The following is a 22,638-nucleotide window of genomic DNA, read 5'->3' as shown; positions in this document are numbered from 1 at the left end:
ACCACAGCACGCCAGGCACTCCTGAACAGAAAATACTGCCTCCTAAATATTTCACGCTGGATCCTATTAATACAATTCCTGCCCCTAACCTTAAGTTTAGATAGTGAACAGGATTTTGCTATAAAAAGGTAACCTTGAACCACAGATAAATGCATCAGTATCAGCCACAATTTGCACTATTGGAGAGGTAATAATGATATTGAAGACACAAGATGTTAATGATTCCACTAGCTGATATTGTTAACAAGAAGTGTTCCTACCATCTTGACGTTACAGCCAGTAAAAGCAAAAATCAGAACAAATGTTTTTGATTGGAAATCAAATGTATAAATTAACTGATTTGTTCTTAGTCACTATATAGACTAGGTGATAACTCCATCGTTGACAAAATGCAATATAACTATCAGGACTATGAGAAGAGGTCATTACGAAAACTATTTGGGAGAAGCTGTTGAAGTTGCAGAAAATGTATAACATTCAAATTAGCTGCAATCCAGACTGCCAAAAGTCCATGATGAATTCTTCAGATTATTATGTGACCTCATCCAAAGTTGCACAAGCCTGTAGATCAGCAGTGAGGAATCCGTGGCTGGCAGGCCGAGGCCACATATATGACATCAAGTGTGGGTCAGGTAGACACAGTTAGGCAAAAATGGTTTTTTGCAAGTGCTAACCATTAGGGGATCGCCAGAGCTTCTGTATACATCATTATGCAAGGCACAATGACCCATTGATCCTCCCCACTTCTGTGGACAGTTATGCAAGTACCAACAATCAGCAGTTCCTCAAAGGGGTGCGTCAACAGTATTATGCAAAAATGTATCACCTGACATTAAGAGATTGACAAGTGGGTAAGCTCGCCTCTCATACTTTGCCCATGATGGGTAGGGGAAATAAGGAGCTTTGTATGCCAGCTGGCTCCAGTTTCCCAACCCAGCTCTAGATTGTATACTCTTGTCTGGCACAACTCAGTTCTTAAGAGTACACTTGTGTGAGTCTAAAAGCTTTCTTTTGTTGTGATTTTCATTCTGTGCAAGAAACAAAGCTCCTAATAATCTGACAATCAATGTTGCCAATTAAAGTAAAAGTAACATTAAAATTATTTTCTTGTCACAAGACAGACACTTCAATTATTTATGAAATAACCTACCTGAATTAAAACTGATCAACACTAGTACTGAATAATACGTATTTCAATGTACACAGAGTTGTTCATGGGATGTTATTTCCTACTTACAAAGGATGTATTTCAAATTTTATGAAACAGGTTTGGTCTCAATGCACGAGCATGGCTGCAGCAAGAAGCATTCAGGCATAAGCACTGGCATTTAATAAAACATAAATGCAAAAATGGCAATGTGTTTGATAATGCACACTGGCTATTTACAAACAAGCAATGAAAACTGTCTTGAAAATAAATGTATTCAAGTGGAAAGAAAATACTGCAGAATTGAAAACAAAATTCTAGTACAGTCAAGTGCCTTCATATCCCAGTACCCTAACCCCCTCAAAATTTCCTAAGGAAAAGTCAAAGCTATCAACGTTTATCAGTGGAACACATTCAAATGCCACAAACAGGAGGGGTGGAATCTAACTTTCATGAGCATCTCTGTATCTTACTTAAAATGCTGCTCCATACTTTCTTTATCTTTTAGAGACTTTCTTCTGTCAATACCTATGATGGAGGTCAGAGATAATTCCCAGGACAGATAAAAATGTTAACAGTTGCATTATATCCCCCAACTCCACCCTGTGCCTGCTCCCAAATTCTGGACATTGAACATTTACTAAACGAGAAAAGAGACACTTGACTGGACATTTTTATACTGCAGTTAACAGTGAGGATGTCACAATACTCCTGATTTCAAGTCATACGGTGTTGCACTATGGGCCACAACCAACATTTTACAAAGGAGAAAGGGGGAATGCAGCCTAAGTAGCTTTCACTCCTCCCCCCCCCCCATTTTTACGGCAACATGACAAATAGGACTTGCAAATCACTGCTGCAATAAGCCAGATAGTACTGGAGCTTAGGATCTCCTCAGAGGCAATTGACAAGTCCCATATTACAGTCAGTGTTGGGTAGCCCTGATGAAATTGACTTTAAAGTAGTTATTTCTAAAGAAGCAAATTAGCAGGTTTCGTCCCTGCCCCCAAGTTGATAAAAAACTAATCTGTCACTGATGCATATTGACCAAGTGTGTACGTTCCAGATCACAGTCAAATGGGCATTAAGTACCCAGTGGCAGTTTTGTGAATGCAATCTGTCTTTAGGCGGCTTGGTAAAGCCAGGTTGATAACACTTCAAAACTGAGCTTATCTGTGGAGCAATTGATCAAAAGCAAAGATGAAAGCAGATGATTTAAAATCTAATAGGCAAGCAAATTAATGGCAAAATGGTTTACTGGAGAACCCAATGGGATATGATTTTTGCCCTTCCACAGCTTTACAACTTTTAATTTTAAGATTGTTTGGTGTTGTAGCGCAACCACCATTCTCCTCAGCACAGAAATCCAGAACCAAGGTAAAATGGTTGCAAATGGAAACAGTTAAGCTTGGGCATTAAATTGGCCATGCTCTCACTTGAACTAGGCCCAGATTTAGCATAGGAGAAATGTAAGAAATTCATGGTTACTTTGACAACTCTGTGCCAATGCCACGCCTGAAACAGGAGTCATCTTTGAAAACAGCGTAGGGCAAGTCCTGAACATAAAACGTGTACTGAAACATATAAAAATGGTACAGACTAGTGGAAGACAAGGTACTGTTTGACATTCCTTTCTTTTGTTATTATGTTCAAAAGGCACTAGACATGCTAGAGGTACCACCTCTTAGTTCACAAAGTCCTTTCTCCAGCCCAGAGTAGGAAAACGAACATTCAGGCACTAGCCCTCCTTTCAAAGAGTGACCACAAGTATGGAAAAGCTACTTTAATTTATTTCAAGGATTATTTGTACTGTGGTCCTCTGACAGCAGCTTGTTGGTTTCTGCTTTCCTTCACTGTGCAGCGAAAAGGCTTGTCACGAGACAGGTGTTTACATTCCACAGTCTGTACTGTTGGAGTTTCTCACGGGAAAGGGAGACTGGATGTGACGTACACTGGTTTCCTGTTTTTCACTGTGTGATTCTCTCCAAGCTGCCGAGGAGAGAGGATGCAGCATTCTCTGCTTCTGCAGAGGCAAGATGTCTTTCTGTAATATATCTGCTTTGAACTGTAAATAAAGCAATATAGAGTATGTAGTACGTACTCCTCATCCTTCCGCTGGGCACCAAACTCTGCTTTACACCAACACGTGGTTATGGGCCCAGAAGTCGAATCGGAGTGCCGGCAAAGCATCGGAATGCAGAGGGACAGATCGGATTGGAATCTGCTCTGCGCGTAAAAGTGATTGATGAGGTATGTACTACTGCTCCGGGCAGACTGCCAGCTTCCAGTTAATGGCTTTATGGCTGGACTTTGAACTTTTAAAGCCGTTTTGCCGGGAATAGGCAAAAGGCAAAAGGCTCCCAGGCACAAGTTACTATGCTGGGGAAATCGAAAGTAACTTTTAAGTGCGCTTTAAGTGACGCAGCAAGATTTAAAGCAGCATATATAACGCTGGAGGCTAATGCCAGAGTCATGATGGCCCTTCAGGATGCTTGTGGGATTCCTAAGCTCAACAAGAAAAATTATACGGACTGGGTTCAGTATGCAGAGGCAATTCTGCGGAAAGAGGGTTTGTTTGAGGTGATTACAGAAACCCCCCCAGCTCCAGTTACAGATGCATGGAAAGCTAAGGATTCCAAAGCACGGGGAACACTTACATTGATAGTATCCCCAGAAGAGCTCTGTCTATTGCGTGATAAGACCTCAGCCAGAGAAATTTGGGAATCTTTGAGGGAGGCTCACTTAAGGACAGAAGCTGGATCTACTATGTTTTACTTTAACAAGCTGCATAATATGGCTCTTGCTGAAGGTGGAGATGTGCGTTTACATCTGATGGAGATGCAAAATCTGAGACATGAGCTGCAACAGAGAGGACTCAACTTTCCAGAGGCTGTGTATTCTTTCATGATACTACAATCTTTGGGTTCAGGTTGGGAGTCTGTTGCAACCCAGATTGCTGTGCAGCCAACAGCTCAGCTGACAGTGGACTTTGTTACTGCCGTGGTTTTAAATGAAGCAGATCGCCGGGGTGCTAGCTGCATGGGCAAGGGGGAGTCTTCACAGACGTCATCCCATAGTGCAGTGGAACCACCAGATGGCGCCAAAGCTTTGAAGGCAGTGAAATGCTACTCGTGTGGACGTCTAGGCCATATGAAGAGGGAATGCAGATATCCCAAGGCCAAGACAGAGCAGCGCAGCGAAAGCTCATCGCGCGGAAAAGGCCGAGGCAAAGGCAAAGGTCCGGTGTCTAGGACAATGCAGCACAAGGCTATGGTTTCACGCTTCACTCCAAAGGTTGCAGAGGTCCAGAAGACGTCTAGATCTTTCTTCGTTGTTGATTCGGCGGCGACCCACCACATGTGCAATGATAAAAGACTGTTTGTGTCTTTTACACCGCAGGAAGGTGCGATTCACCAGGCGGATGACCACACTATTCCCAGTAAAGGCTACGGAACTGTTGTTCTTCAGAGTTTGGACTTGTCGATACAGAATGTCCTTTACGTGCCAGACGCCAAACATAATCTTCTCAGCGTTGGACAGCTGAATGAGCGGAACATTGACGTGTCCTTCAAGAACAAGAAGTGCATCATCACAAAGAAAAATGATTATGTATTGCATGCTGAATATGTTGATCGTTTGTTTGTTTTGTATTATGATGATGTTGTGCAGGATGACACTTGTTGCATTGCAGGTTCAAACAAAAGTTTGCATGCAGAATGTATTCATGATTTTCATCGAAAATTTGGTCATTTGCATTTTGAGGCAGTATCTAAAATGCCTGCCTTGGTTGAAGGTATGACTATTAAACCCTGCAGGTACCACATGAAGTGCAAGGCATGCGCAGCAAACAAGGTGAAAATGGCTGCGAAAGGTAAGGTGTCTAGTAGGCAAGCTACGGAACCATACCAGGTTATTCATGCTGATTTAGTTGGACCACTATCGCCCTCTTTGGGTAGAAATAGGTACTTCATGGTTCTCATTGACGCATTTTCGAGGTATATTTTTGTGTACAATCTCAAGCAGAAATCAGAGGCTTTTCCTAGGTTCAAGGAATTCTGTGCTTGGTTGGAAAATGTGCATGGTAAGAAGATAAAGACTCTTTTCAGTGATCGCGGGGGAGAATTCACTTCTCAGCAGTTTGAAACTTTTCTGACTGAGAAAGGAATTCAACACGATTTGTCTAGTCCTCGCTCGCCATGGCAGAATGGACTTGCGGAACGGGCAAATCAGACATTGCTTCAAGGGTTAAAAACCTTGCTGCATGATGCCAATCTTCCAGAGAGTTATTGGGCCGAATCTCTCTCGTGTTTTGTTTACAGTTACAATCGCAGGTTATCTTCAGCGATTGGTTGTACCCCCTATGAGAAGATGTTTGGCAAGAAGCCATACATCAAACACATGAAAATATTTGGTTCTGACATGTGGATTCATTCACCACAAAACTCCAAGTTAGACAAGCGTGGATTGCATGGTATCTTTCTAGGTTATCAGAAAGGGTCTTACAGAATAATGATGACTGACTCTAAGACAATTAAGCTCACGAGAAGTGTTGAGTACAATGCAAAGTGGGGGGAGAATGTGGGAATTTTCCAATGTTATCCTGATGATGGTGATGAGACTGAGGATAGTCAAAAGCAACCACAACAACCCACTGATGAAGGTTCTGAGTCTGAATCTGAAACTGAATCAGGTGATTCAGAGGATTTCAAGAGTGCGAAAGCCTCTATGCGACCCTCTGAAAGCTCTGATCGAGAAGAATTGGAGGAACCATTGTTCACAATAGGTCGTTTTTCTCCCAAGAAGGAAGAGGAGAGTGTTGAAGACTTAAGGCTAATTCGTAGGTCACAGAGAGCCACAAAAGGCAAACCTCCAAAGAGATTTGCTGATGAGTTTGCTACGATAGCAGTAACAGCTGTTAAAAGCTCCAAGAAGGTATTTGAACCTTCAAGTTTCCAAGAAATCCAGGGTTTGGATTCAAAGGAAGCTGAGCCGTGGTTAAATGCCATGAAGGCTGAGCTTGATTCCTTGGAAAGGAACAAAACATGGGAGCTAGTTCCAGTAGTTCCAGGAATGAAACTGCTTGGAAGCAAATGGGTCTTCAAAGCGAAGACAGATCAAAATGGCAAGATAGTCAGACACAAAGCCAGATTGGTAGCCAGAGGTTTTGCACAGGTACCAGGTGAAGACTATCACGAGACCTACTCACCCACAGTGAGGTATGAAAGCATTAGGCTTATGCTCAAGCTAGCTGCAGAGGAAAATCTACACATTAGTCACCATGATATTAATACAGCTTTTCTGTACGGATCTCTGGATGAATCACTTTATATGCTTCCACCTGATGGCGTACAGGTAAAACAGGGATTTGTTTGTGCTCTGAAGAAATCCCTTTATGGTCTCAAACAAAGTGCACGGTGTTGGCACACAAAACTCACTGAAGTATTGTTTTCTCTAGGTTTTCAGCAAGGGAAAGCTGATCCATGTGTATTTGTCAAAGAGGAGGGGCAAAAGAAACTGTACTGTTTGTTTTATGTTGATGATTTATTATTCTTTTGGAAAGATGTCGCAATGTACAATAACGCCCTAGCTCAACTGAAAGAGCACTTTGACATGAAAGATCTTGGTGAGGTAAGCAACTACCTATCTCTAGAAATAGAGAGAGATCAAGATGGTAACATTCTAGTACACCAGTCACGGAAAATTGCTGATGTGTTAAGCAAACTAAACCTGATGGATGCTAACCCTGTAGACACACCGATGACAACAGGTTATCAGGTAGATGACACTGAAGAAGCATTTTCTGACACTACACTGTACAGAAGTGTGCTAGGCAAGCTAAACTTCATTGCCAGATGTTCAAGACCAGACATTGCTGTTAGCTGTAATTTGCTAAGCAGACAAGTCAACAATCCTAGTGTCAAGGATTGGAAAGCTCTGAAACGCATAGCGCGGTATTTGAAAGGCACTATGCATTACAGACTGAGACTTAACAATCAGAAGTCTGGTGGTCTTGAAATATTTGCAGATGCAAGTTTTGGAAGTGACACTGCAGACAGGAAAAGTACGTCTGGAGTTTGCTACATGTACAATCAGGGTCTGTTTGATTGGTCATGCAAGAAGCAAACAACAGTTAGCTTAAGTACTTGTGAAGCTGAACTGAATGCACTGTCTTATTCACTTAAGGATTGTGAATGGTTGATACAATTGTGCAAAGACATGAAAATTCCTGTCAAATGTCCAATCCAGGTGTACCAGGACAACAAAGCATGTTTGGCTTTGCTGAAGTCTGAAGGTTGTAAGCAAAGCACGAAGCACTTGCAATTAAAGTTGCAGCATGCTAGGGAATGTATTCAGAAGGGACTTGTAACGGTGTCCTATATGCCAGGTAATGAAATTCCTGCTGATGCATTGTCCAAGATTGTATCAAGGGATCAACACTGTACCTATGTGCAGAAGTTGGGTTTGTACTGATGTTGTACGAACACGCTGCCCAGTGATGTTCACAGAAAGGGGGAGGATGTTGGTTTCTGCTTTCCTTCACTGTGCAGCGAAAAGGCTTGTCACGAGACAGGTGTTTACATTCCACAGTCTGTACTGTTGGAGTTTCTCACGGGAAAGGGAGACTGGATGTGACGTACACTGGTTTCCTGTTTTTCACTGTGTGATTCTCTCCAAGCTGCCGAGGAGAGAGGATGCAGCATTCTCTGCTTCTGCAGAGGCAAGATGTCTTTCTGTAATATATCTGCTTTGAACTGTAAATAAAGCAATATAGAGTATGTAGTACGTACTCCTCATCCTTCCGCTGGGCACCAAACTCTGCTTTACACCAACACAGCTATCTCTTCCCTAAGGTAGAAACAATTCTGCTAGGTTCATCCCTTTCCTACTCAAAAGTGCACAAGTTCAGACTCCTTCAAATTCACAAGACAAGTGATAAATAACTTTTAAACTTTGGAGCCTTATTGCAAATGCAAGCAATTTCTTTTATTAAAAATAAGTGAAGTCATACAAATTTCCAGGGGTAAGTCTGTCAGGTGATGGAGTGATAAATGAGTATGGAAAAAGTGAGGACACACAACTTAATGCTAATATATATATTAATATCATCAAGAACACTAATGGAAAGTTTGGAGAGAAACTTCTGCCAACTTTAAGATAAATAAACCTAATATTTGTAATAACAAAACCTAATATTTGTAATAACAAAATTTGTTATTATATGAAGAACTACCTTCCATTTTTCTAACACATTTTTGTTTCCCACTGAAATCACATAGGATAAAAGAAATAATTCTGAAATTGGTGTATTGTGACATCCACCTGCAATTTCTTGTATTGCAACATATTGCATACAAATAAAAAGCAGTTTGCATGACCTCATGCATAATTCTTGTTCCTGCTGAATGGGATGCAAAAAGAATTAAGAAGACTTACCCAGAGCCAAGTATTCAAGCCCTGAGGACAGGTGAAAGTGTGGGAAAGGAATAAAACATGGAAAACAGGCATTATTCTACTTAATGCTAGGAAATTTCCTCCAAGGAGATTGAATTCGGACACACTACAGATTTTAGATGCCAGGATTTTGCCTGCTGTTTCAAACAGCAACATGCAATCCTATGAATATTTTCATCTAGTGATCTACACTTACCCAATGTCATTACATCCTGTGAAATGATTAAGTAATGTCCACCATTTCCATTTTATGGACACAATACTGTCCCAAATTGTCTATTTCTCTTCTTGCCCATATCATCAGCGTTCCTTTCGTCCTAGTTCCTGCCACACATAAGCCCACTTCTTTACATCTAGCCACCCTTATATTTCATGTGGTAAAAGGAATGGGGGAAGTAAGATTCCAACAATGCCAAACATGAAGAATAAGTTTCACAATTCAAGTTGATTACTTTGATGGGTGGGTAGAGATCCAAAAAATAATTCCAGTTTTTAAAAATTGTTAGAAGAAAACCATTTCTACTATCCAAGAATAAAGACTTCTTTGACTTCCTCCTGCGAATGTGGAAAACCTAACTTCTACAAATAACATAACTAAATACATATTAGAATTTAGGTATTGCTGTCTACAGCTGGAAGATCATGATGACACCTGGTGTCCAACTTTTTTACTGCATATGTACTACAGAATTTTAGAAGATGCATTTTATCTAATTAATTGCTGAAACCTTTGAAAATGATGAGTCAATGGGACTGAATAGATGACATTCTGTACTTCATCCATCACACACACAGTTTTTATTTTTTTATTTTTTTTGTGTACACACACACACACACACACACACACACACACACACCAGAGAGGGTGGACAACAGGGTATCTCTTCACTTCTTTACAAATATTTAATGGCATCACAGGCTGTTTTGCACAGCCCCTTTTCAGTCCATCTCTGTTTACTCTTCCTGCCAAGGTACAACTAATCCTAACCCCTTTGTGCCTATATCCCCCCTGCTAAGTATCTGTTTCCTCAGCACGATAGAATCTTATCCTGTTCCTAGATCACAAACACCCTGTTAATTGATGACAACTGCAAAGCCACACATTTGCAGTTCACAGCTATGAGTAAAGTGTCCCTGATCAGCAAAAGCCTTTGGCTCTCTACAGAATCTGATCTTTAGGTCCAGTCTCTAAGTCTGCAGTCACACAGATCAGTCAGCATCAAGACTCTTTCAAATCAATTTAAGACTTCTCACTCACCATGTGGTATCTCTTTCTTTCTTATTTTAGAACCTAAGCCAAACCTCTTGTGCTTTATCTACCACATCTTCCCAGCAATCAAGCAGAGTACCATCCAATCTTGCAATATGGTTTAAGTGACAACTTGTCATAATGGCTGGGTCCAATAGGTGTTGTTGTCTATGGTGTTATATATGGAAGGCATCACACTGTCTACCCATGGCCTAGGTTAAAAGGCTAAATTCTGTGAAAGTGCCAGAAATTTTTACACTTCTCAGTCCTTGCAACAGACCATGCAAAGGCTGAATGAAGTTGTACATCATACTAAGAACTAGACAGCAATGAACCATTCTTCTCAAATATGGACTACATGATTCTGATACATACTATATTATTCGCTGTAACAAGACATCCAGAGGAGGAATATCACCAATGCATAAGCTGAATAAAGATTGCAGCGCTATTAACAGGACATCTGGAATATGAATAACGGAGGCTTGAAGAAGCACACTACTGAAGCTTTGTAAGTATGATAAAATACATGCTACTGGCAATGTAATATTTATTCATTCACTGCAGAAATACTCCATACACATATGCAAGACAATGTACATACGCTGCTCTTCAATTCATCAAAATATAGGGTAACTGAGTTTTGCAATACTACAAAGTTGTGCCCTTGTTTTTACAATACTGCAAGTTGCTAAGTAGAAGTAAGAGGGAGACATTCTCTATCACATCTGGCAGATTGAATAATTTGGGTTTACAGCAGTCAAATTCAAACGACCAGTTTGTTTTTGAAAGTAAGATTTATTATTGAAGGGGTTCTAAAGACTGGGTAGAATATGCCATAGATATTTAAAGGCTTGAAGCCAATTGTTCAGTATTTAAAAACTTTTTAAACAAAATATATATTAGTTGCTGGAGCTAAGGCCTTCATTTAAGAACAAGTACAATGAAAAAAGCATTTCCTTCTAGAGATCAATAAAAAAGATTTTCCTAATTAATTGCTCCACAATGGACTAATCATTTTAATGACCAGAGATGATATCCAATGTTAGTCATACTCAAGAGTAGCTCCACTGAAATACATGGACAAGTCATTTAAGGCTAATGATTTCAATGGGTCAAGTTTGTGTATTACCAGCATTGAGTGCCACCCCATATTTTTAAGTGAAAAGTGAAACTATGAATGAAAGATATCCACCAGTTAAAAGCAATATGATGTATCTGATTAGTAATGAAGCCAGAGATGACTTAACTTCTTCAGCTAGGGTTGTTCAGTCTTCCCGCTCCTGCCCCCAAATTGCTTAGTGGGATAAAGGAGCAAGGGCCCAACACAGCCCATGGGCCATTTCCTTCCCTGGTTTAAGTGAATTTAAAAGGCATTTTGCTAAATGAACCAACAAAAAGTTGAATGCTATGGTATGAAATATTCAAAGTGTTTTATTCCATCATAATATATAGACAGATAACCATGCAAATACACAGGTAGATTACAGCGTAGCATAGCATCAAACTGACAGTCTTAGAAACTGTCTAGCACCTTAGAGCAGGCATCCCAAACTTGGCTCTCCAGCTGTTTTGGGACTACAACTCCCATCATCCCTAGCTAACAGGACCAGTGGTCAGGGATGATGGGAGTTGTAGTCCCAAAACAGCTGGAGGGCCGAGTTTGGGGATGCCTGCCTTAGAGACTAACATATGTACTGTCACATAAGCTTCAATTGTGACAATAGCCCTGATAAACTAAAAGTGATCAGCAAATGTGGAATTCTTTCATAGTACAGGTGCTATGCTAGCGTAGCTAGAAAGATAGCATGACTGATTTAAATTGATCACTATTATCACCGTGTACAGTAAGCTCGCAACTTACATGCATTTATCTTGTGTGCATTCACTTGACACTTAAAAAAAGTAGAAAGGGGGCAGAAAGGGGGTAGGCAGAGAGGCTATAAAGTCTCAACTATCAGAAGTTTGGGAAATGCTTAAATATACAAATCATGCCCAACAAAAACATTTTAGGAAAAAATTATGAAATACGCTCTTCAGTCTGATCCTTAGTCACAAATTTTTGTCGAACATCATCATATTGGTGAGACATGTCATAAAGTTTCAGCCTTTGAAGAAGCTGACATCTTGCCATCCCAACTCCATAATGGATACTGAGTTGAAAATTTGTTTTTATAAAAGGCTAAATATTCTTATGTACAGTAGCACCAGAAAACAGGGATTGCAAGATAAGGAGATATTTGCAGGGAGAAATAATTTTTGAAGATCAATAGGAGAAAACTCCTCACTATGGAGGTACAAGTCTAAATGGCATGGCAAGAACTTTGGTGCACGAGGGATGGGGGAGCTTGTGTTCACACAGTTTTCCTGTACCCTAAACACAGCCCACTACTTCCACATAATTTTAAATACTAGGAAAATCAATAGACCAGAAGGCAAGCTGCCGGTTTAATCCATTTTACTCCTGGAGTTGTTTTCACTGTTGATCAACAACCATGTACATGTGCAGATATGGAGCAATGCCAATGAACATCCATTCTTTCACATAAAGAGGAAATAAATTTTTTAAACATTTCTAAACTTGTTCAAGGTCAAAGGAGAGGGAGAGGATGTGAAACTTTTCATGAATACAAGCCGACAGGAGGCCTGTGACATTCACATTAAAAATTAAACATGCTTCTATCACAGCAATACTTATTGCACTGAAAACAGATTATTTTGACTTTTACTTGATACTGTTTGAAGCACTACATAAACCTGTAGAAGTAGTCTGGCCAAAAATAGTGTGCACCACATACTGGACCAATTCAGATACCATGGTAGACCAGCGGTGGGGGGAACCTTTGGCTGCTGGGCCTACATAGGCCAGGATGGGTCCAACTTGGACAGCAATGCCACCCCCCACAAACCACACTAGGTGTGGGCAGGTACAGCCATGGCAGCAAAGGACCAATCAAGAACTCCCAATTCTTCCTCTGCAAGCAGGGCTACTTGTCAGTGCTGATCACCTAATCTGAGTCAACAGGGAGCCCTGCTGGGATTGGTTGCACTAGGGAGTGAGGGGGCTCTTTTTCTCTGCTTAGAGGAAGCAGATTGAATTCAAAGTATTTCCTCCAAATAGAACATTTTTATCTCTGCAGATTATTCATCTGGAGGATGCAGTATGCATCCAAACAACTCCCCTTAAACAGACTTCAGAGGCGTTACCTGTAACCGCTGATCAGCTAGCTAATGGTGGTTACAGCAAGAACCGTATATACTTGAGTATAAGCCGACTTTTTCAGCACATTTTTTATGCTGAAAAGGCCCCCCTTGGCTTATACTCAAGTGAGGGACCTTTCGGACTGCTCCTTCCTCCTCCTCTGCCTTTGCTGCTGTTGGCAGCGGTGGAGGAGGAACGAACAGCCCGAAATCAGCCCTTTCAGGCTTCTTGTTCTTCCTCCGCTGCTGCCGCCACCACCAGGTTTGTAGTGTGGTGAACTGGCTTATACTCAAGTCAATAAGTTTTCCCAGTTTTTTGTGGTAAAATTAGGTGCCTCGGCTTATATTCGGGTCAGCTTATACTCGAGTATATATGGTACTTTAGATTAAATGTAGATTCCTGTGTTCTCTGATGCCAAACAACTGTTGCTAATTTTAGCTATGGTTAGTGGAAACAAGTCAACTTCAAAACCCAGTTAATGAAGCTGGCCTGTTACCACTAACCATAACTAAAATTAACCACAGATTGGGTCTGGGCCACACACCAAACTGTGGTTCATTTAAAAAGAGAATTTGAAGTGTTTTTTTAATCTCTTCTCAGTCATTGCCTGGGGTGGGTGGGTTGTAAACCCAAGGCTCGCTAAGGCTTGTTCAAAATGTAGCCATACTGACAGCTGTATAAATACTTCAGTTCTGTGAAAATCTGTAAACAGCTTGAGCATGCAAGTGCCTTATTAGTCTCCAAATTATAGTTTCATACTGAATGTTTGATTTTAAATGCTGGGTACTTCAAAGAACAGAGCTTGACTCTGCCTCTGGTTTTAAATTAGCAATTTCCAAGAGACTTGTTTTTCAAAGCTCAAATTAAAAAGAAAAAGGAGTAACATACCTGCTATAGGCACATATCCAACTCCTTGCTGATACACTGTGGGCATCAGGACCACTGGCTGAGGCTGCATCATCATGGCAGCTGGTAAGGACTGGATATCAAAAGGTAACAAAACAAATGAGTATTTGAAAATTATTCTAGGAACAAAACAAAGCAGCAAGAAAATGCACAAAACCACTTAAGTCCTGCCATACAAAGGCTAGGAAGCAACTTTTTGGCACAAGTCAGTAAGTGCCAACACATCCCAGGAAAATTAAATGAGTTCCATTGAATTAAAAGACATTTCAAAGGAACTATAATAACCTATAAATAGAGAGTTCCATCTGCTCAAATCAAGTTATGCTTTTATGATAAATTGCAGGCAGTTTAGGCACTGTTTCACTCAGAGTACAATACTGAGCTTCAGAGGTAGAATAGTGAGCTTCAGAATAATTTCTGTGGCCCGGATCCAGAAATGTGAAAGTAGAAGAAATTCTGCTAGTGCTGCTGCTTTGTGAATTGGTGTGCAAAAGCAAACAGAAGACATTGTGCTACATTATGCAAGTACTTGCACAATGAATTACAAACCACTTCTGGATAAAACCCTGCTTTTTGCACACTCTTACTTCTCGCAATGTGAGAGACTGGAATAAGCTTCATTTACAAATTTTGCTATAGAAAAATATCATTCCCCAGTTTAGAAACAAAACATGAAGACCATCAGCAAAATTCTCTTCAGTGCCCTTCATCATTAATAATTGTTCTCTCTCATAAAAAATATTACCTTATATATTCATATTCCCAAAGGTTTATCCATAACACACACAGTATTTTTAGTTGGACACAATGGGTCATTCTATATCAAGTGATCCAACTTTTTTACCTCATATCATCCAATTTTCTTAATATTTTGTAAACTTGTTGAATGATCAAAACTAAGTTTAAATCTCATTTTTTTATCTCATCCCATTTTCACGTTATGAGGGTTTGAAATTTCTAAAAAATTGCAATTATTTTGGTTTTGCTGGACTACACAAAAACCTTAAAGGCTCAGCCCAGGTTTGAGATACATCAAAACTAAAAACACCAATCTCTTCAGAACTACATGGGCTTTAATACTTACTTATCTTACTTATCAAACCTTTATTAGGCATTATACAAATAAAACCATAAAAGAGAAAATAACATATAAAAGCCTTGAAATATATATAGAAAGGCAGCAGTTGGCTACATACATATATATATATATATACATATAGAATCAATGGTTTTCCTTGTTAACCTGCTCCTTGGAGGACTGCTACTAAAAACTCGGCTACCCCCGCCGTTACCCTTTGGTCAACGTCGGATAGGCAGAATCCCACACATTCACCTTGCTGGGGTTCCAGACCACCCAAAAGAGGGGACAGCACGCGTTGACGGGGCATACTGTACATTGGGCAATGAAAGAGAATATGCTCTACAGTGTCCGGGACATTCATAGAACATCTGCAGAATCTCTTGTTTCTAGGAATGTTTTGATATCTTCCCCTGACAAATGCTGAGGGAAAAACATTCAAACGGGCCAGCATAAAAGCCCTACGTTGGGCTGGGATTATTAATTTGGTAACGTAATTGGCTCTGCTATCTAAGATATTTAAATCATAGAATATGGGGGAGCAAATTTTGTTTACAGCTGTCATAATATTTTGTCTCTCGACATCCTTTAGTCTAGTTAGGATATTATGGAAAATGTATTGCTCGTTAGAATTGTACAGGGGCTCCAGCTCGATGCCTAAAGATTCAATCTTTTTTTCGAGGTACTGATACCATCTTGATTTATAGGAGTCTTTGAGCAAATCAGCGAGCAGACTTGATGGAGGGCAGCGAAAATGGCAGCGTAACCAGTACTTTATTGAGGTGGACCAGGCCCAATATTCCATTGTGTGTATGCCTATTTCTGCACACATTGTTTCATATTTGATCACAGCTGGGAGTCCAAGAATACGTCTCAGAAAGCTGGAGTGAATCTTTTTTAGATCACTGTTATATGCTTGGACCCATAGCGGGATTCCATAGAATATCTGGGATTGCACTTTTATTTGAAATATCTGATTGGCCGCAGGAATGAATTGATTACCTTTCTGATAATAAAAACGGGCAACTGCTGATGAGGTGCACTTTGCCTGTTTTATGGCATTTGTGCGGTGATTTGCCCACCCTAAATTGCTCTGGAATAGGATTCCCAGATACCTATAGATTTTCACTTGTTGGATTTCTTGCCCTCTTATTTTCCATTTCTCTAATTTCCAACCATTCGAGAAGACCAAAATTTTTGTCTTCTCATAATTTATAGAGAGTTTGTTACATTCACAAGTAAAGGATCAAAGAAGATATAAGACGTTTCAGACCCAAGCTCGTTAATGATAGTAGGACAGCATCGTCTGCGTATAATAAGAGAGGAACTGGTTTCTGATTAAGTTTAGGGGCATGTGATTCTATTTTTTGAAGGTGATCTGGCAAGTCTGATAAAAATAAATTAAATAGAAAGGGGGCAAGAATACACCCTTGTTTTACCCCTTTCGAGTTTGGAATGTCTGATGAAAGGTGACCTTTGGTGTTAAGTTTGACTTGACAGATATTGGAAGAGTATAGATTTTGTATTAGAATCAATAAGCGCTGATCAATTTTTAATTCTGCGAGTTTCCTCCACAGCTTTGGGCGGTCAATTGAGTCGAATGCACCACGAGAATCTACAAAAGCAGCATATATCTTAGATTGCCTTTGGTGTCTGTATTTTTCAACCAAATGCATAAGTATAAGGCAGTGGTCTAATGTAGAGCAACCTTTGGAGAAACCTATTTGTTCTTTCCCTGGTAAATTTAGGTTTTTCATCCAGGTGAGGAGTTTAGATAAAAGGTGCTTAGCATAGATTTTCCCTATCACTGATAATAGGCTTATCGGTCTATAATTCCTTGGTTCTTTTGGGTCGCCATTTTTAAAGATTGGGATAATTATTGATCTTAACCATATCTCAGGTATGATCCCATATTTATCTATGAGAGTAAACAATTGAGCTAAGGGTTCTGCCCACCAATCTATGTAGGTCTTGAATAATTCTATTGGTAGGCCGTCTGGCCCAGGAGATTTCCCCGATTTGAAATTTTTAACTATCTCTCTAATTTCTTCTTCTTCTACCCTTGGCCACTCCTGGAGTTTATTGATTTTATTTTTAGTGGTCTCATTTCCTTTAGATTCACTGTATAGATTGTTAAATACAGATGTAAAGTATTGGGACCATTTGGATTCTGCAATTGGTGGTAGAGTTAATTGGTTTTCGGCTTTCAATCCTCCGTACACTAGGTTCCAAAACGCTTTGTTGTTTTTACTCTGAATTGAGTCGAATAATTGTAGCCATTTTTGGGTTGCATATTTCTGTTTCTTTTCGGCCAGAATGTAATGATATTTTCTTTTTTCATCAAGATAAGAGGGCTCTAGTTTAGTGTGATTATTTTTAAATATTTGGCGCAGTTTTCTTTTTAACTGGAAACATTCATCATCAAACCAAGGGCTAGCGCTATGTTTACGTACCCAAACTTTAGGTGGAGTACTAAGCTCTACGAACATTTGGAAGATTTCATTATAAATTTTCGGAATATCACTGTAAGGATTAGTGGTCTTTAAGTTGGATAATATTTGTTTTCTCAGGTTAGCTGTAAGTTTTTGCCCCACTGCTGCACTCATTTCCTGGGACCATTTTAATTGGGTCATTTGTTTGTATTGAGAAGGTTCTATGATATTATACTTGGTTATTTTGGTTTCGTCCTTTAAGTTAATAGACAACGATAATGGCTGATGGTCGCTTTCAGTACGCGTTCCAATTTTGAGGTCCATGATCGAATTTATAATATTATAAGGGACAAGAATATAGTCGATGACACTGCATCCTCGGGGGGAGAAGTATGTAAACTCCCCGCTTCTATCGCCTTTTGTTGAACCGTTCACAATCTGCAAATTAAAGTTGTTACATAATTCAAGTAGGCGTAGGCCTTCGTTGTTTACAACCCTATCTCTGGAGAATCGTCCTATTTTCAGGGCATGTGCGATATCATTATCAGTATTCCAATTTAGTTTGCTACATAGTTGTTCATTGTTGGTTCCCACTCTGGCATTAAAATCACCTGCTATTATCAGTGAGGCATTTGGGTATTTATCGGTCAAATTTTCTATATAAAAGGTTAATTGTGACCAATTTTCACTGCTGCTGTTGTTTTTGGTTGGGGGGATATAGACATTTACCAGTAGCAAAGTATCGTCTTTTTGAGTTAAAAGTAGAGCTTGTGCAAGTGGTGAGCATTTTTCTAGCTGCTTGATTTCAAACCCTAAGTTGTCTTTGATCATACAACAGAACCCTGCTTTCGGCCGGCCCTTCGTGTTTGTTTTCAATGCGGGTTTCGTATAGGAGGTGAATCCATTGATTTTAATATCTCTAGTTGACCATGTTTCTTGTAGAAGTATTAGTTCAAAATCTTTAAAGAAGTTCATTAGGTCTGGGTCTCCGTCTTTGTTTCCCCACCCTGCAATATTCCAGGACAGCAAGCGTAGGATCCGTTTTTGAGTTGGTGGCTGGTTAACAGCATTTAGTCATTCTAGTTCTGTTATTGAGTCCAGCGAGGGATTTTGTCTTGTGCAGATACAGCCATTTGTCGCTGCTTTCGGTGGGGAAGATAATGGTGGATCTTTTAGATTCTTTTTTAAAGTGCGGGAAATTAAAATTTCCTCCCTTTCTTGATTTTCTTCCTTAACTGTTCCTTGTTCCTGAGAAATTTCTGTGATTGGTGGACTGTTATGGACAGTAGGACTGTTTTCGGTCTCTACTTCCATTTCTTTGGCCTCATTTGGTGTTGAGCTCAGTGTGTCAGGTCTGTTGGAGGTCATCTTTTGTTCGGCAATGTTAGAGTCCTTTGTGGTACTTAAATAAGGGGTACCTATTTCGTTTGGAGCTAGTATTTGATATCTCAGCCAGGAATTTGTGGTCTCATTACTGGAGTTTTTCCTTGCCATTTCATATTCTAAAGGAGGCTGGATTTGAAGCTCTGCATCTATACATTTGAAAGTTCCATTAGTAGCTCTCTTTTTAACTATGCATTTTGGGGAGAAGGCTGGTAAGTGTAAAGTTTGATTGTGTATTGTTTCTACTGCATTTTGTTGACCTTGTTGGTGAATTTCGGTCAATCTGGCCTGTAGTTTCGTCAATTTGCTGAGTATGTTTATTTGTTCTTTATCTGGTAGCTTGGTAAAGTTACTCAGCAGATCTTCTTCTTCTGGGACTGTCCAGTCTATTGTGTCAAGGGCGAGGCTGTTATTTGAAGCTACAGTCGCATGGTTTGGGAGCTTGGATTTTTCTTGCGTAATTTCCCGGGTAGCTGGCTGCGGTTTCTCCCATCTACTGGGTTCTTCCACGGGAGTAGGGCAGATGTCGGCTTCTGGTGGAATGGCCTTGTTCGTCTTGTTCTGTCTTTTAGATGCAATCAATGGTCTGAGTGATATATCTTCGAAGTGTCGACGCGGAATAATTCCTTTCTGGGCTAAATAAGCCTTTCCCCTTAAGATTTTGGTTGGAATTCTACAACTACCAAATCTTAGTAGTACTTTTTTGGAGTATCCATCGTTAGTGAGCCTCTTGACTGCTTTTAAGTCGATGCTTCCACCCTCAAGGCCTAGGAGCAGATTTAGATGGTGTCTGGCCCAGAAGGATGACTCCCAGTAAGGTAGGGGCCCTCTATATGGAAAAATGTGGAGAACAATCTCACATGGCCTCAGTATCAGGTTGACTGAGTGAGGGGGGCTTCCTCTGGTTTTTGGCTGGTTTAGAGGCATAAATTTGTATTTGTTCTGTTTATCTCCAGGGCTTGTTAAGGATGGCAAAAAGGGAGTGAGTTGCCTCCTTTCATCTGGGCTATCCAGCTTCTTGGAGATGTTTTGTAATTGTTCAAAGATTTTTTGAACTGTTTGAGCAGTCAATAGGCAGCATTCCTCCAGCAGCTCCACCTTTCTATCAATTAGTACTTGTGCCTCGTTTATGGGAGTAGTAGCCTTGTCCTCGTTTATTCCTAGGGATATCTCTTCAGCTGTCTTTCCATGTAAAGGGTTGAGGAAGGTTTTGGGAGGAGATATGCGCTGTTTTTGAAGTAGCAGGTAATTATCTAGATTACTCTGTTTGAAACCAGAGGGTTCTGCGTCAGTTTCTGTATCAGGACACCTGAGTCTTTTGGCTCTTCTCATTGCTAGATTTTTCTTAAATCATTGAGATCAGACTTCTAAATAGAGTGATAAAGTGCTAAAGTTCTCAGGTCGCAATCTCATTCACTTCTCATTCAGTCCTGACTGGGCTGCTGCGAGGAGTTTAAAACTGGGTCCAATTAGAGCACTCCTTTGAAGTATCCCCCCCCCCTTCTCCTCAGTTTGTTAAAACAACTGAGATGTTTGGGGGTCCTCGAAGTTAGAGGTGGTGGGGGAAATTTGTGGTTTTATGAATTTGTAGTTTTTAGGGTTAAAAGCCCATTAGAAGTCCTTAAAGATCCTTGGAATAAGTTTGTCACGAGGAGTCAACAAGAAACTGGGAGGGAGTGCCTTAATGCCCGGGAGGGAATGTCTAAGAGCCTTCGTTAAAACTTCATTAACTTCATTAACTTCATTAAGTCCCGGCACCGAGGAGGATAAGATAAGATGTTCAAAAGCACAGCGAAGTAGCGAAAGGAAATAAAATCCAAAAGAAGGAGGAGAGCCAGCAACAAAGGCATTTAGTTAAAAGATTTCTTTGAGCTCCGATAAGAGCGTCTTACCTCGGCGCCATCTTTGGAGATATCGGGCTTTAATATGATATGTTTCATGATGCACTTGCTCTACATTTCAAATGTAAGTTACAAAATTTCCAAAAGTGATTTCAAAAAATTAATATGATAAAAAATTTCCAGGTAATTTGGAGATTTAGTGAAAGGAGTTGCTCAAAAGGTATCTCTAGGAAAAGTCAGGACACCCTATGGACCATGTTTTATGAATTCAATTCTGTTAATCTTGGTTTTCAATTCGCAGTTCTGTTAATTCTGATACACCTTTACATGTTATCTACTCACTTCTCTATTCTCTTCATGTATCAAACAGACTTTGAGTAGTTCAATATATAAAGTTCCAGAAGTTCAATGCCTCGGGTTCCAACAAAGCGTCTTTCTGTCCCATTTCGTCAGCAAACTCATTGCCACCTGCACTAAAGCAACTATTGTCAATTAACTTACCGTATAAGACATGACCAGATTAATCATTCCTTCTTTGTCATCTCCTTGCCTTCCACTCAGGCTATACCATTCATCTTCTACCTTTCCTTGTTTCAGTGATTCAGGAATAGTAACGTGCGTCCAAGCAATGCGATCATCCATTGAAAATGCTCGCTGAAAGATACATATTTAGGTAATTATGAGGGGAGGAATTTAAAGGGACAGAAACGTAAGTGTCACTATCAGTTTTAAAATTTTGCTATTTCACATTAAAGTTAAAATAATTGTGCTTTCAATGGAATCAAGTTCTCATCTGTTCTTCAAAAGTAGGCTAATTGTCCTTCCTAATCCACTCATAAGGAGAAACACCATGGTTCATGGATAACTTGGAGCACTAAGATTGACAGAAAAATAAACACAAGAACTGGAAAGTAACATTTCTTCAAACCTAGTGGATTTAATATAAAATTAAAGGGGTCAATTCAAGTTATTGCTGAGCAGATAGGCCTAGGTCCATCAGCACAAGCATTTCTGCTTGTTTGATGAAATGATCTGCCCTCTCTCCACCAGTGTGCTGTTCTAGGGATTCTCCCAAGTCAATTTGGGGCAGGGAGGCAGGGGGAAAGCCCTGTTGCACCAGCAGAAAGCCTTGTGCGGTTTTCCGCTGACAGGATTAGTTAGCTGAATTTGGCCCAAAGACTCTTACCAGTGCCAAACTTTTTCTACTGTCATTATAAATTAAACAGACAAACAGGAACTGAATAAGGAGATTTTAAAATGATGTGGAATTCCAAGGGTTGTATCCAATGATTACAAAGCAAAAAGGAACTACTTCCCTTCCTCCTCCTACTATAGCCTTGTGCAACACCGTTCACAAATGTTTAGTAGTTCTGCCAACTTTCGAGAGTGGCTTTTGGGGAGGTACAGGGAGAAGAAGGATAAGGGAAAATATTGGATGTGTGAATTGCCATGGGCTTTTTCAACCACTGGCTGCAACCTCAAGATTTTGTTTTACAAACATTACAATCATGCACACAGTTAGGCTACTTAAAGCCTCTAAAGAAAGAGTGGGGAACCACTCTCAGCAAGAAGGTCAGATCAAATTATGGCCAACCCTCTGTAGACCACATTTGACAGATGGGCAGAGCTACAGAGGAATACAGTCATACCTCATGTTACGTTTGCTTCAGGTTGCGTGTTTTCAGGTTGTGTCCCGCGGCAGCCCGGAAGTACCGAAAAGGGTTACTTCCAGGTTTTGCCGCTCATGCATGCACAGACACGCAAAATGACGTCATGCGCATGCACAGAAGCGGTGAATCACAACCCACACGTGCACAGACATGGGTTGTGTTCTTTTCAGGTTGCAAAAGGGGCTCCGGAACAGATCCCGTTCGCAACCAGAGGTACCACTGTAATCAGGAAAACACTCTATGGCTCCTGGTTGTTTCTTTGCAGCTCCAGTTTTCTG

The 22,638-nt window shown here is 40.3% G+C and overlaps 1 protein-coding gene across 3 annotated transcripts in view; it reads right to left on the bottom strand.

The window, feature by feature from the left end:
- Nucleotides 1-22,638, bottom strand: part of TOLLIP (toll interacting protein) — a 46,491-nt gene that overhangs the window by 3,943 nt on the left and 19,910 nt on the right. For 2 of the 3 annotated variants that reach the window (XM_028734639.2, XM_028734659.2), the window contains exons 4-6: nucleotides 21,192-21,344; nucleotides 13,939-14,029; nucleotides 8,582-8,602 (exon numbers count right to left, since the gene is read on the bottom strand). In XM_028734639.2, the coding sequence (XP_028590472.1) occupies nucleotides 8,582-8,602; nucleotides 13,939-14,029; nucleotides 21,192-21,344 (265 nt within the window). The remainder of the gene's footprint in view (nucleotides 1-8,581; nucleotides 8,603-13,938; nucleotides 14,030-21,191; nucleotides 21,345-22,638) is intronic. The other variant, XM_028734649.2, reaches the window with a different exon arrangement.

This window comes from Podarcis muralis, chromosome 1 (assembly GCF_964188315.1).
Source record: "Podarcis muralis chromosome 1, rPodMur119.hap1.1, whole genome shotgun sequence".
In the NCBI taxonomy this organism is placed as follows: Eukaryota; Metazoa; Chordata; class Lepidosauria; order Squamata; family Lacertidae; genus Podarcis; species Podarcis muralis.
The sequence above is the reverse complement of the archived record's forward strand: the minus strand, read 5'-3'. Positions and strand labels throughout refer to the sequence as shown.